The sequence below is a fragment of the Chiloscyllium plagiosum genome, chromosome 33, assembly GCF_004010195.1.
Source record: "Chiloscyllium plagiosum isolate BGI_BamShark_2017 chromosome 33, ASM401019v2, whole genome shotgun sequence".
Classification (NCBI taxonomy): domain Eukaryota; kingdom Metazoa; phylum Chordata; class Chondrichthyes; order Orectolobiformes; family Hemiscylliidae; genus Chiloscyllium; species Chiloscyllium plagiosum.
In genome coordinates, this window is record NC_057742.1 from 1,785,861 (window position 1) to 1,800,601 (window position 14,741).

At 44.3% G+C, this 14,741-nt stretch overlaps 1 protein-coding gene across 1 annotated transcript in view; it reads right to left on the reverse strand.

The window, feature by feature from the left end:
* Nucleotides 1-14,741, reverse strand: part of LOC122539713 (junction plakoglobin-like) — a 68,862-nt gene that overhangs the window by 15,190 nt on the left and 38,931 nt on the right. Inside the window, exons 2-7 of the mRNA XM_043674722.1 lie at nucleotides 13,723-13,923; nucleotides 12,477-12,730; nucleotides 10,128-10,366; nucleotides 5,411-5,612; nucleotides 4,302-4,446; nucleotides 3,436-3,539 (exon numbers count right to left, since the gene is read on the reverse strand). Coding sequence (XP_043530657.1) covers nucleotides 3,436-3,539; nucleotides 4,302-4,446; nucleotides 5,411-5,612; nucleotides 10,128-10,366; nucleotides 12,477-12,730; nucleotides 13,723-13,915 — 1,137 coding nt within the window. The 5' untranslated portion in view covers nucleotides 13,916-13,923. The remainder of the gene's footprint in view (nucleotides 1-3,435; nucleotides 3,540-4,301; nucleotides 4,447-5,410; nucleotides 5,613-10,127; nucleotides 10,367-12,476; nucleotides 12,731-13,722; nucleotides 13,924-14,741) is intronic.

Consider the following 14,741-nt stretch of genomic DNA (forward strand, 5'->3'; position numbering starts at 1 on the left):
TTCAATTCTGGTCTCTCTGCTGCAGAAAAGATGTTCAGAAAAGATTTACAAGGATGTTACCAGGGTTGGAGGGCTGGGCTATTAGAGAGGCTGAATAGGCTAGAGCTATATTCCCTGGGCATTGGAGGCTGAGGGGGTGACATTATAGAGGTTTATAAAACCATGAGAGGCATGGATAGGATGAATAGCCAAGGTTGTTATCTGAAGGTACAGGACCTCAAAACTGGAAGGCATAGGTTTAAGATGAGAGGAGAAAGGTTTAAAAAGGGACCCAAGTGGCACCTTTTTGACACAGAGGGTGGTGCGTGTATGGAATGAGCTGCCAGAGGAAGTGGTGGGGGCAGATACAATTACAACATTTAAACAGCATCTAAATTTTAGAGTAACCAGCATGAGGTGTGTGTATGGATAAGAAGGGTTAGAGCATTACGGGCGAAATGCTGGCAAATGGGACCAGATTAATTTAGGACAAATGGCTGGTTTCTGTGCTACACAACTCTATGACTCTGTATCTTGTCCAATCCATTCTTAATGGTCAAGGGCTATCTCAGGTCACCTGGAAGTGTAGGTTTCAGTAGTAATATCTCTCAGACAGAGCACACCAATCCACGAGAGGCCACCAGTTAGTGGGGAAGGCAATGCATTATCTCCATTATTTAATCCTACCTTTTGAGATCTTACTCTGCACAGACTTGGAGAAACCAGAGAGCTTTGACACCCTTGCCATCCCCAAGTCCCCAGGCCTCAGCTTGAGTGCAGCATAAAGTCTGCTTTGCGTGCTGTCCCAACTGTGAACGGACAGCCCTCAATCCCAAGTTCACCAACATCTCCAACTCCACCCCAAATCACATATCGTCTTACCACCCAGTTACCCTCCCTCACCTCCCATTGACAACAGCTACATCTCCCACAAATCCAACACTGCTGAGACAAACCTGCCTCTGAATCTACAGCTAGAATTTTGGGGAAGAAACAAGGAATGGAAGGGTGAACAATGAAGAAACACAGGGAGAACGAACTGAAATTCAGATAGAAATATAAACTCAGATTGTGAATGCAGTTGGTTAAAGCCATTAAGGCCAAAAACATTTTAGGTACTGTAAGGAGGGGCTGAGGACAAAACCTAATGAAGGAGGATGGCTGTTCTTGTTATAGAAGGAGTGCAGCAATGGTTTATCAGACAGATTCCTGGGAGAGCAGGACTGAAATATGAGGGGAGGTTGAATTGGTTGGGATTATATTCAATGGTGTTTAGAAGAATGAGGGCAACTTCAGAAACCTACAAAATGCCAACAAAACTAGACAGGTTAGATGTGGGAAGGATGTTCCCTATAACAGGGGAGGCCAGAACTAGTGGTCACAGTCTCAGTACTCTGAGAAAACCATCTTAAACTGAGATAGGGAGGAATGTCCTCAGCTACATCCAGGTGAGCCTGTGGAATCCACTACCACACAAGGTAGTCAATGCCAAAACATTGGGCGGCACGGTGGCACAGTGGTTAGCACTGCTGCCTCACAGCGCCAGAGACCCGGGTTCAATTCCCGCCTCAGGCGACTGACTGTGTGGAGTTTGCACGTTCTCCCCGTGTCTGTGTGGGTTTCCTCCGGGTGCTCCGGTTTCCTCCCACATCACAAAGATGTGCAGGGTCAGGTGAATTGGCCACACTAAATTGCCCGTAGTGCTAGGTAAGAGGTAAATGTAGAGGTATGGGTGGGTTTCGCTTCGGCGGGTTGGTGTGGACTTGTTGGGCCGAAGGGCCTGTTTCCACACTGTAATCTAATCTAATATAATCTAAAACATTGTATAATTTTAATAAGGACTTGGATATAGCACCTGGGACTAAATAGATCAAAGACGAAAAATGTGGTGCTGGAAAAACACAGCAGGCCAGGCAGCATTCGAGGAGCAGGAGAGTCGACGTTTTGGGCATAAGCCCTTCTTCAGGAAGGTCGATTCTCCTGCTCCTCGGATGTTGCCTGGCCTGCTGTTTTTCCAGCACCACATTTTTCAACTCTAGTCTCCAGCATCTGCAGTCCTCACTTTCGCCTAAATAGTTTAAAGAGCATGGGATAGAAAGCTGGAAGAGTGTACTGGGTTCTGGTGATAAATCATGATCATATTGCATGCCACAGTAGACCAGAAGGGTCAAATGGCCTGTGCCTGGCTCCTGTTTGCTGCTTATAATGAAGAAGTTATAAAAAAAAACTGCAGTAGAGCAAGATCAGTAGGCATCCCATTTCAGAAAAGACATTCAATTTAGTTTATCCAGCAGGAGATTCACTGAAAGTGGGAAACTAGTGGGAGTGGCACATTGGCTCACAGCACCAGGGTCCCAGGTTCGAGTCCAGCCTCGGGCAACTGTCTGTGGAGTTTGCACATTCTTCCCGTGTCTGTGTGGGTTTCCTCCGGGTGCTCCAGTTTCCTCCCACAGTCCAAAGATGTGCAAGTCGGGTGAATTGGCCATGCTAAATTGCCCATAGTGTTAGGTGCCTTAGTCAAATGGGTCTGGGTGGCTTACTCTACGGAGGGTCGGTGTGGACTGGTTGGGCCAAAGGGCCTGTTTCCACGCTGTAGGGAATCTAACCTAATCTAATCTAATCTAGGAGAACAGACTAGTGCAGCTTCCATTGCAGCAAGAGATGGCTACAAGATTACATTTTAAAATCATGAAGGGCTTCAGTTTGGTGAACAGGGGAGTTAGTGAGGGCAGACTTACAGGACATGTTGTCAAAAAGGGTTGCTGGGTCATGGAGTGACTTTGCCACAGGGAACGTGTGACAGAGACAACTGTCACTTAATTAAAAATTTCAACAAAGTGTGAAATGAAGGTGGATAAAAGGGGCTATGGCTGGAAAAGTGAAATTAATCTGAATTACTCTATCAAAAGATTTGTCACAACTGATGGCTGAATGGATAATTACTGTTCTGAAGACATGCAGAGTCTTAATTGCTTGAGGCATAACATACACGATTCAAGTTTGAGAAGCCAACAACACTGAATTGGGGAAGAAATGCATTTACCTGTACTGCTTTCTTCCAGAGACTCGGGCACAGTCTAGGCTGCAAGTGTCAATTGGACCAACAGGTACAGCTCACCCTCCAGAGGCAGAAGATATGAGTATGAGTACAAGTCACAATCAGGAGATTAGTGTGTGGAATGTAGATTACATTCTCAGTGCAGTGTCAAGGGAGGGCTGCACTGTCAGAGGTTCTGCCTTTCAGATGGATAAGATCCCACTCCATTGAATGGAGGAGGAGCAGGTATACAGAGAAATGTTCCATTATCAGGAGCAATATTGATTCCTCAAACACTTGACAGAGATCTGCTCATGAGATCTGTGGGATCCCACTACACGCTGATCATGAATCACATGTCCTAAGTTACAACAGTGACTACACTCATCAAGTGCAGTCTTGGAGCCAGAGAGCCTCACCTGCTTCGTTGCTGCATCAGAGAGATTCCTGAGCGTCCAGAGACAATTCTGAACCAGCCTGGGGCTGGAGCTGCCCAGGTGATAACCCAGAGCCTGCATCCCACCTGTTCAATAAAACACCAACTCAATTCAGTGAAACAGGTTTGTACATTGGAAATCTAAACCCACAGCTTGGGGCTATGATAGCATCAGCTGTGTTGCTTGTGTAAACTGACAGCTGTTCAGTGATCCAACAGAACATCAAATAAGACTAAACAGCTCTTCATTTTCTGTGACCATGGAAACCAGCAACCCTTTCTCAACTTCCCTCACCAAGCTGTCAACATGACAGATTTTCTCAAATTTTACAGCAGTGCAAAAGGCATTTTGGTCTAACTGGCAATAGCGGGTAGTCAAACACTCCTGCATACTTTACAAGAGTTTAGGGTTTCACAGATGGAAGACAACTTGGGAAAGCTACATAGTCCAAGATGTAAGAGTCATCAACACTGGTCTTGCTGCCTTCTGGGATGTTTCTTCATGTCCTAGCTCCAATGTCCTTGACACTGACCAAATCTGTCAGTGTGGCAATTGGTCAATAATGGTAACCAAAATACCCATAATCCTGAGTGCTCTGGAAACAGCCCCATCAATTACACAGAACACTTATACCAGAGACAAACTGGAGCCCCAGCATTTTGCTGTTGGTCATCAATCCAACAAAAACAAAAAAAAAAATTCCCGTTAAATATTTTCAGGAACGCCCAAAAAAACCTGGCTGAAAGCAGTCAATTCAAACAGAACTGGCACAAGGCAGGGAGCTGAATACAGCGTGATAATGAACAGAGTGATAGAGAGAGGGATGAGTTTCAAAGACTTGTAGTTACCAGCTTCCACGATTGCAGGCTTGTTACTGGGACAGACAGACAGAACTTTCAAGACCCGGCTTGTGGTCCAGAGCAGCTTCTCATAATTATAGGTCCTCATGATATGAACAAGAGCCTCAGGGCCCCCGTTGGCCAGGATAATCAACTAAAAACAAAAGAAAAAAATAAACAAACTTCTGGTTATAGATATTCACTCACCATCCCAAAATCTAAGCCAAAGGAGGACACAGCCAAAACACCACACTATGCTCCAATTCATAGGACATATGTACACCCATCCCATTCCATTGAAATGGAGATTTCAGCTTAGGTGTCGACCGTGACTCAACCATAAGTCTCACTCCAGTGTTGAGGCCAGCGACCGGAGAGTACAGAGGGACAGTGCCCCCTCTCACTCAAGATTGTAAACGGAGGCCTTATTAGCACTCGCAGGTGAAGATAATGGTAAGGGGAGTTCACCCAGACTCATGGGCTCTATTTATCCCTTAATCACGGTCACTATAACAGCATGTCCGGTCATTATCACATTGTTACATGTGGCAGACTGCTGTGTACAAACTGATGTTTCCTGCATCATGATGACTATACATCATAAAGTACTTCACTGCTGCCTGCCACTTCTGGAGGTCCCAAAAAGATGAAAGAGGCTATACAAATGCAATTCCCTTAACCTTTCAGTCGCTTCTGCTTCCGTTTGTATTTTAACGAACTGAACTTTCACTACAGTGACAAGTCACCCTGCTGTACAGCCTATTCCCTCAGTGAAGGGGTTGCATCACACGGAATCTACAGAGCAAAAGCAAACATTTCGGCTCCATGGGCACGATCAGATATCTGTGTGCATCCCACTGGCAAGTGCTCTCCACACCCAACCTCACCACTGAAAACAGCGGGGTAACAGTCGAGCTTCCCACCTTGCCAAGGTTCATCCATTGCCCAAAAACCCCCCAAAGAACCGCGGATGCTGGAAATCAGACAATATCTTAAAAATTGCTGGAAAAACTCAGCAGGTCTGGCAGCATAAATAGAGAGAAAGCAGAGTTAATACTTCAGGATTTGAAGAGTCATTGGATCCAAAACATTAACACATCCACCGCCTGGTCTCTCACCTTGCTCTCCTGATTGCCATAGGCCAGCAGCTGCAGGCAATCTGTGGTGATGGCAAGAAACTTCACATTGTTCTTCTTCAGCAAAGGAACCATCTTCTGGAGCCCATCAGCCAAACGGACAGCCATCTTTGCCCCCTCTTGGTGTAGAAGCAGATTGTGGAGAGTTGTAATGGCATAGAACAGGATGGATTCGATAGGAGAGCTGGTAAATAAACACAGTCAGATCAGCAAGACATCAAAACTCACAAACTAGTCTTCAAAAAGGAAGAAGCAAAGTTTCAAAAGGCTGTTGACCATCATTTGGAATCCTTAGCTTTGGAAAGACAGAATTGAACCAAATTATGCTAAATTTTCTAAAACATTGTTTAGGTCCATACTGGAGTATGGTCTAATTCTGAACAGCACATGTTATATAGGTTATTGAGGCATGGGTGTGGAGGAGATTTCCAGGAAAGGAACCAGAGAGTTAACATGAAGAGACTAAAGAAGCTTGAATTTTTCTCCTTATAACAAGAAAGCTGGTGAGGAGAGGTGTTCAGAATCAGAAACAAGGTGGTAGAATGGAGAACTGGTTTCCATTGAAGGAAGGTTGGTAACAAAAGGGGGATAAATTTGAAGGGAGTGGCAGAAAACAAACCAAACTGAGAACACAAGTGACTGAGCAGGAACAGATGACTGAAAGGGTAGTGGTGGCAGGTTTGGAAGTAAGTTTTGAAAGGGAATTCGATAAATAGATAAAGTCAGTTATACAGCACAAAAACAGACTTGCTGGCTCAACCAATGCATGCTGAACATAATCCTAAACTAAACTAGCCCCACCTGCCTGCTCCTGGCCCGTATCCCCTCAAATCTTTCCTATTCATGTACTTACCCAAGTGTCTTTTAAACGTTGTAATTGCACCTGCATCCACCACTTCCTCAGGAAGTTCATTCCACGCATGTACCACCCTTAAAAAAACTTGCCCGTCTTTTGTTAAATCTCTCTCATCTCACCATCAAAACATGCCCACTAATCTTGAAAGTCCCCCATCCTAAGGGAAAGACACCTACCATTAACCCAATCTATACCCCTCATGATTTTATAAACCTCTGTAATAATTGAAAGTAAACATTTATAGTGGTGTGGGAAAACAGAAAGCCAATGAGACAGCTTCAAAGAGCTGGAAGCTCCATTTGTGCTGCAGCCTTCGACAATCCTTTCCCCCATCTCCAAGCAGTTCAAGATAGTATAACAACCTGAAAAGATTAATTGACAGAGCTTTGCCCATAATGGCACAGGTAATGCAGTGACAATGCCCCTACCTCTGAACCAGGAGGTTCAGGTTCAAATCACACCTGTTCAGATGTGTGTAATAACAACATATTTTAACAGTTTGATTAGAAACTATCTATCTATAAAAGCCTGGTCCTGGGAAGGGATCACAGAGTTATTGGAGTTTGTATATCTTAGCAGTGCTGAGAGACAATACTTTAGTAAGTGTAATGTGAACTTAGAGTCAGAGAAGTACAGCATGGAAACAGACCCTTCGATCCAACCTGTCCATGCCGACCAGATATCCCAAACACAATCTAGTCCCACCTGCCAGTACCCAGCCCATATCCCTCCAAACCCTTCCTTTTCATATACCCATCCAGATGCCTCTTAAATGTTGCAATTGTACCAGCCTCCACCACTTCCTCTGGTAGCTCATTCCATACCTGTACCACCCTGAGTGAAAACGTTGCCCCGTAGGTCTCTCTTATATCTTTCCCCTCTCGCCCAAAACCTATGTCCTCTAGTTCTAGACTCCCCGAACCCAGGGAAAAGACTTTGCCTATTTATCCTATCCATGCCCCTCATGATTTTATAAACCTGTATAAGGTCACCCCTCAGCCTCCAACCATCCAGGGAAAACAGGTCCAGCCTGTTCAGCCTCTCCCTGTAGCTCAAATCCTCCAACCCTGCCAACATCCATGTTAATCTCTTCTGACCCCTTTCAAGTTTCACAACATCTTTCCGATAGGAAGGAGACCAGAATTGCATGCAATATTTCAACAGTGGCCTAACCAATGTCCTGTACAGCTGCAATATGACCTTCCAACTCCTGTACTCAATACACTGACCAATAAAGGAAAGCATACCAAACACCTTCTTCACTATCCTATCTACCTGCGACTCCACCTTCAAGGAGCTATGAACCTGCACTCCAAGGTCTCTTTGTTCAGCAACACTCCCTAGGACCTTACCATTAAGGTGTAGAAGTCCTGATAAGATTTGCTTTCTCAAAATGCAGCACCTCGCATTTATCCAAATTAAACTCCATCTGCCACTTCTCGGCCCATTGGCCCATCTGGTCCAGATCCTGTTGTAACCTGAGGTGATCCTCTTCGCTGTCCCCTGCACCTCCAATTTTGGTGTCATCTGCAAACTTACTAATGGTACCTCTTATGCTTGCATCCAAATCATTTATGTAAAATGACAAGACGTAGAGGACCCAGCACCGATCCTTGTGGCACTCCACTGGTCACAGGCCTCCAGTCTGAAAAACAGCCCTCCACCACCACCCTCTGTCTTTTATCTTCGAGCCAGTTCTGTATCGAAATGGTGAGTTCTCTATATTCCATCAGATCTAACTTTGCTAATCAATCAGTCTCCCATGGGGAACCTTGTCGAACTTACCCAAATTGAGCCTAATATCTCAAGAGATCAAGACTTCAAATAGCTAGCAATGAAATAAGATACAATTAACCCATTGATAGTGCTGAACAATCAAGTCCATTCTCTGCCCGGATGCCATGTAGACATCCTTCCTCACATGACATCAGTAGCTTAGACGAATGAGCAAAGTGAACTGGTGGAAACAAATCTACTGCAGACGTAAATATTTCAGGCAAATGACCAAGACAACGTACGATATCAGCAGTGGTCAGATGAAAACTTAATTTAGCTGCAACAATACAAGACTCATCGCTGGCCCTTGGAACATCTATTTCCTCAGGCCCATTGCCAACTCAGGCAATGGCCACTCCTCTAGCACCTAAGCCCCATCCACTAGAATTTCCACATAAATCCTTCAAAACTTACCATGAAACTCACCACTCAACTCTTTTTAAAAAGACATGTCCAATATTTGGCAAAGTCATAAGGTACTGCAGCAAAGAGCTTTGGAACATTTTTCTAAATTAATGAGATGCAGTATAACTGAGTTGTTGTATATGGTTCACAGGAGTTTAATGAAAATTCAACTCAGTTCACTGAGAATGAGCATTTTACTTGAAATGAAGTTACATGACTCAGAATTTAAAGATGAAGAGAACCGAAACTATGAATTCAAGCCAGGAATATCACTAACCATTTAGGTAACTGTAGATCAGTATACATGTTTACCCTGAAAGCCTACAATAAAACTTCCAAAAATAAGGGTTAACTTGTATGTCCAGTAAAAGCACAAACAGGATTGTTGGGGCTAAACAAATGGGATGATCTTAAATCAGGGTGATGTATTTATCATAATCTTCAGTAACTGAAGAGAGTGAAATATTGACAAATGAACAAAGAAAGTTGCAAACTCCATCCCCCCCCCCCACCTTTGAAATTTCAACCAAAGGTAATTGTACGTTTGAGGCTGAAATGGAAAATATATCAAATTACATTGAATTTAGAGCAGACAAGAAATCCAACTGCAACAGTTCAGTACTTCCCTCCTACTTAAGGATCCCCTATTTTATTCTGAAGGTTCTCAACTGAAATGCTGTCCTCTGAACTGATCTGGAAAACTGGTTTCCAAATTGAATTTTTAAGAGCACATGCTTATCTTAGATACTTCTGAAGTGAAGTAACAGCCTTACAAATTTACTTGTCATAAACACATTACATAAATATCTTTCCACCAAAACTGCTGAAGTTTGCAGTCACCTGCTCTGGACAAAAACTGGATTAGGACAGTTTCTCACACTGACCAATTTTTAATAGAATCCCTTCACTAAAGTTTAAGTAGTATCCATATGTCACTACTATAGAATTCCAAAAGTGATATTTCTTAAACATTATCCACTTTTCATTATATTTCTAATCTGTTGTTATTTTCTGCAAGTTCAATTACCTTTCCGCGATGTTGACTTTAATAGTGGCTTTTGAGAAATTTCCTTAGACTCATGTTTAGTGAATCAATGTAGCTATATATTACTGTGAGCAGATGGCACAGGAACATATGAACAGACAATTGAGTCTATGGGTGAAGACTGGATCCCAGAATCCCCAAAATATCACAGCCTACTCCATCACTCCAAAATCCTGTGGAGTGGATGATTCTGATGATGATGATGTCTGAATACAAGTAGTAGCACAAGTTCAACATCTGGCCTATTAGAATACCTGAAGTGAAGTCCATGTAACAGACCGATGGCCAGTGCAGGGTTAGCTGGATATCAGCAGGATTGTCACTGAGTCACATGCGCACTCAGTAGTCTCATTTTACACTGACTGTGAGAGAGCAGCTTTTGTGACACAGGGGCAGTGTCTCTATCTCTGGGCCTGGTTTGCAATCCCACCTCCTTTGGAAGAGTGCCATAAGATTCCTGAACAGGTTGGTTAGAAAATAACAATGTCAGTGGGAATGTTTCAGGTAGAGGACAGGGTTGGGGGTGGGGTGGTAGCAGGGGGAATGGTGTCCAAACGACACTGAACAAATTCAAACACAGCTGGAGAAGCCAATTCCTAACTGGAGGTGCAACATACCTGAGCATCCTGACCAGTGCAGGAATCCCACCAGATTTGAAGATGGCGAGCATGCCATCACGGTGATGAGAGAAGTTGTGCAAGATGCCAGCTGCACAGCGCACCGTTTCCATGTCATTTGTATTCTGCATGGTGCGGACAACCGCAGCAACCATCTGGGGCGACTGCTCCAGAGCGCGACATGAAGCATCTTTCTTTGACAGCTGGTTCACTATCATGGTTGCCTTGCTGACAATAACCTGTTCCACAAAGTGCAGAAAGAAGGGTCAATACTCTCTGGGCGACAATGAGCAGTTTATTGAAATGGGCACAAGCCTTCTCTGAGGTAAAAACATTGACTGCTGATGCTGGAAACCAGATTCTGGATTAGTGGTGCTGGAAGAGCACAGCAGTTCAGGCAGCATCCAAGGACAGCGAAATCGACGTTTCAGGTAAAAGCCCTTCATCAGGAATAAAGGCAGAGAGCCTGAAGTGTGGAGAGATAAGCTAGAGGAGGGTGGGGGTGAGGAGAAGGTAGCATAGAGTACAATAGGTGAGGGGGTGGGGGGGGGGGAATGTAGGTGATAGGTCAGGGAGGAGAGGGTGGTGGCCTGGAGGAAGAACACATCTTCTGCCTCGGAACACTTCAACCCCAGGGCATCAATGTGGACTTCAACAGTTTCCTCATTTCCCCTTCCCCCACCTCACCCTAGTTCCAAACTTCCAGCTCAGCACTGTCCCCATGACTTGTCCGGACTTGTCCTACCTGCCTATCTCCTTTTCCACCTATCCACTCCACCCTCTCCTCCCTGACCTATCACCTTCATCCCCTCCCCCACTCACCCATTGTACTCTATGCTACTTTCTCCCCACCCCCACCCTCCTCTAGCTTATCTCTCCACACTTCAGGCTCTCTGCCTTTATTCCTGATGAAGGGCTTTTGCCCGAAACGTCGATTTCGCTGCTCCTTGGATGCTGCCTGAACTGCTGTGCTCTTCCAGCACCACGAATCCAGAACAAGCCTTCTCTGAACCCACCCCCCCAGCAGCTCAACTGTTTATGACCCTGTCCAACGTGGAAGGAGCAAACTATTTATATAGTTACTTTTGGAAGGCAGAATTCACCAAGGAGAATTAATCAAACAGAGCTGAGTGACATAAGGAGACACTGGGCAGGGGACAGAGTGAAACAAGACCTGCAATCAGGCAGAACAGCATTTATGATGTGAATAGGAGCAGAAAATTCTAAAAGGATGTTGATACATTCAGACGGGGAAAAAACTGCATTAGTTTGAAATTAATGTGGGAAAAATGAAGTCAATTTTGAAGCAAGGAAACTACTGTCTGAATAAAGAAATTAGGAGCAGAGATCTAGGAACCCAAGTACAGATATTATTAAAAACTGGTGGTTAAAGATCAATAAAATATGATCAATGTTATATTCTCAAAACACTGGGAATATAAAAAAGGTGAAAAAGTGATAGTAGAATTATACATGAATCTCATTACAGCCCACCTGGAATAATTGTGGTCAATCTCAGCACCACACCTTGGGAAGGATGCAACTGCCATGGAGGAGCAGCAGCAGAATGATCCCAGGCTGGAAAGGGTTAATACAATCACAGGACACAAGATTAATGTAAATGGTTAAAGAGGTGATCTACTGGAGATGTTTCAGATCATTAAAGCAGTTAATGGTATTTTTCAATCGATCCTATTTTCTTTGATTTTCATTTTGGACAGAGGATAGGCAGGAGCAGCCCAGAACAAAGATGAGGAGAGAATTTTTAAAAATTCACTTGTGGGGTGTAGATATCACTGAGTCCAGCATATATCATTCACCTGGGTTGCCCCTTGATGTGCTGCTGGTGAGCTACCTTCTTGAACTGCTGCAGTCCATGCGCTGGAGGAACCCTTAGTGCCCTTAGGGAGGGGATTCCAGGGCATTGCAACTTTGAAATGCTGCCCCAGAAAGCAGAGGTGGGGTCACTGAATATTGGAAATTGAAGGTAGAGAGGCAAAGGTGACCAGGTAGATGGGAATGTGGGGTTTTAAACACAAACAGATCAGCCATGAACTTACTGAATGGCAGAGCAGACTAAGGGCCAAATGAACTCCTACTGCTCCAAATTAGGAGGAGCCAGATGCCAGTCTGTTCAGGGATGATTACAAGGAGGCATTTCTTCCAGCAAAGTGATTGCAGGTGTGGGTCAACTCTAAATTATGAAGGGAGACCAATGCATTTTTGTTGGGTTACACAAATAAAGCAAAAAGATGGCGCTAAGATACAAAATCAGCCAAGATCTAATGGAATAACAGGACAAGCATAATCAACTTAAACGCTTCCCGTTAACAAGTTAAAATACCCAACCTGGTCCTCATCATTGAGAAGTTTGGTGAGTTCAGGAATAGCCCGCGTTGCAAGCTCTGCATCATCTTGGTAATTGATGAGCTGTACAATGGCAGCTTTCAGCATCTGAGAGGATTCTGACAATTTCTGCACATTGGTCTCCTGACCAGGGTCCATCTGGGTGGACAGGATACGGGTACCAGTCTCCAGGGTTTCTGGGAACATGGCAGCACGCACACGTTGCCCACGGGTGGAGGCCAGCTGCTCTTCCATATCTGTAGGAGGAGAGGTTACATTGTGAAGCATAATCTTTTAGTCACTCCATACACCGGGCTCCAGAATCCCTTCCTCCCCCTATCTGTTGTCTATCTTCAATTGTAATTGAATCAAGTGGCTCACTTGATCATTTCAGGAGGATAGTTAATGTTACTGTGGGTCAGGAGTCATATGGAAACCAGACCAAGTGGCAGATTTGCCTTCCCTAAAAAAAGTGAACCACATGGGTTTTTACAACAATTGAGGGTAGTTACAGATCACTCAGACTAGTTTTATATTTTGAATTTATACATGGAATTTAAATTCCACCAGCTTCCACCAATGGGATTTGAACCAGTTCCCAAAGCCTAGGTCTCTGGATAACTCTTCCAATGAGATCACCACTAGACCTCCACCAATCAGAACTGAAATGGACAGGATGAGGTGAAATGCAATTAACCCAAAGTGATACTGATTTAGCCTTGGCAAAGAGTGTATATTGCTAATCACATGGCATGTAACCAGCACATCACTTGTCTCCTCCATACTTTGTATTCACATCATTACCATTTCTTCTACTGGGTGCTAATGTCTCTGCCATTGTTCTATTCCCAATGTCATGATCAAAATCCCCACAACTCTCTCACACCAGTGGCATTGATTCTATTTACCCCCAAAGTCATCCAATATCAACAGGAATTCAACTATCACGAGTCATCTCAGCCAAAAAGGTGGCACATTCCAGTTTATTGGTGGCACTGTTGTCTTCCTTACTCTGGATAAGTTAGTACAGAATCTGAAGTGCTCAAAGCTCAACCCCAGTAAAAGACATTGCTGGTCACACAACAGCTAATCCAAACATTACAACAGATCTGGTTGTCTGAACTATTCCTCTCCTTCTATATTATCCAATCAAATCACTAAAGTACAATCAACCAAACAACAATTTATTGCTCTCATTCCTTCTGCTGCCACACCTTTCCACGGAAAGCAATACAAATGCTTCACGTACCTGGAACCTGGGTCGCTGTGTACGTAGTGGTTGTGACTGTGTAGCTTCCCTGCTTCAATATTTCATCATCTTCAGGGTTGCCTTTGCCACTGAGGGAGGGGACATTGGTGTTCATTCCCGAGTGAATGCCAGAATCAATGTAGCTCTGCCACTGAGTCACCTTGCTAACAGCCTCGGAGTCATAACTCTCCATTTTTCACACTGTGAAGAATGAAAAAAAAAACGATAAAAAATTCAGTGTTGTTAGAGACAACAAACTGATCACTGATGTTAATTTGCCCAGGCAAGTTTCAACTGGAAGAGAAAGGACTGGCAGTCAGGTGACCATGACAATGAACACCTGAACACACCCCATGCTAGAGAGTTGCAAACAACCGCCACAGAAATCCTGAGTAAGTGTGTTACCGTACATAGAACATAGAAAAATACAGCGCAGTACAGGCCCTTTGGCCCTCGATGCTGCGCCGATACAAGCCCACCGAACCTACACTAGCCCACTATCCTCCATATGCCTATCCAATGCCCATTTAAATGCCCATAAAGAGGGAGAGTCCACCACTGCTACTGGCAGGGCATTCCATGAACTCAGGACTCGCTGAGTAAAGAATCTACCCCTAACATCAGTCCGATACCTATCACCCCTTAATTTAAAGCTATGCCCCCTCGTAATAGCTGACTCCATACGTGGAGAAAGGTTCTCATGGTCAACCCTATTTAAACCCCTAATCATCTTGTACACCTCTATCAAGTCACCCCTAAACCTTCTTTTCTCCAATGAAAACAGCCCCAAGTGCCTCAGCCTTTCCTCATACGATCTTCCTACCATACCAGGCAACATCCTGGGAAACCTCCTCTGCACCCGTTCCAGTGCCACCACATCCTTCCTATAGTATGGCGACAAAAACGGCACACAATACTCCAGATGCGGCCGCAAAAGAGTCTTATACAACTGCAACATAATCTCAGGACTCCGGAACTCAATTCCTCTACCAATAAAAGCCAGTACGCCATATGCCTCC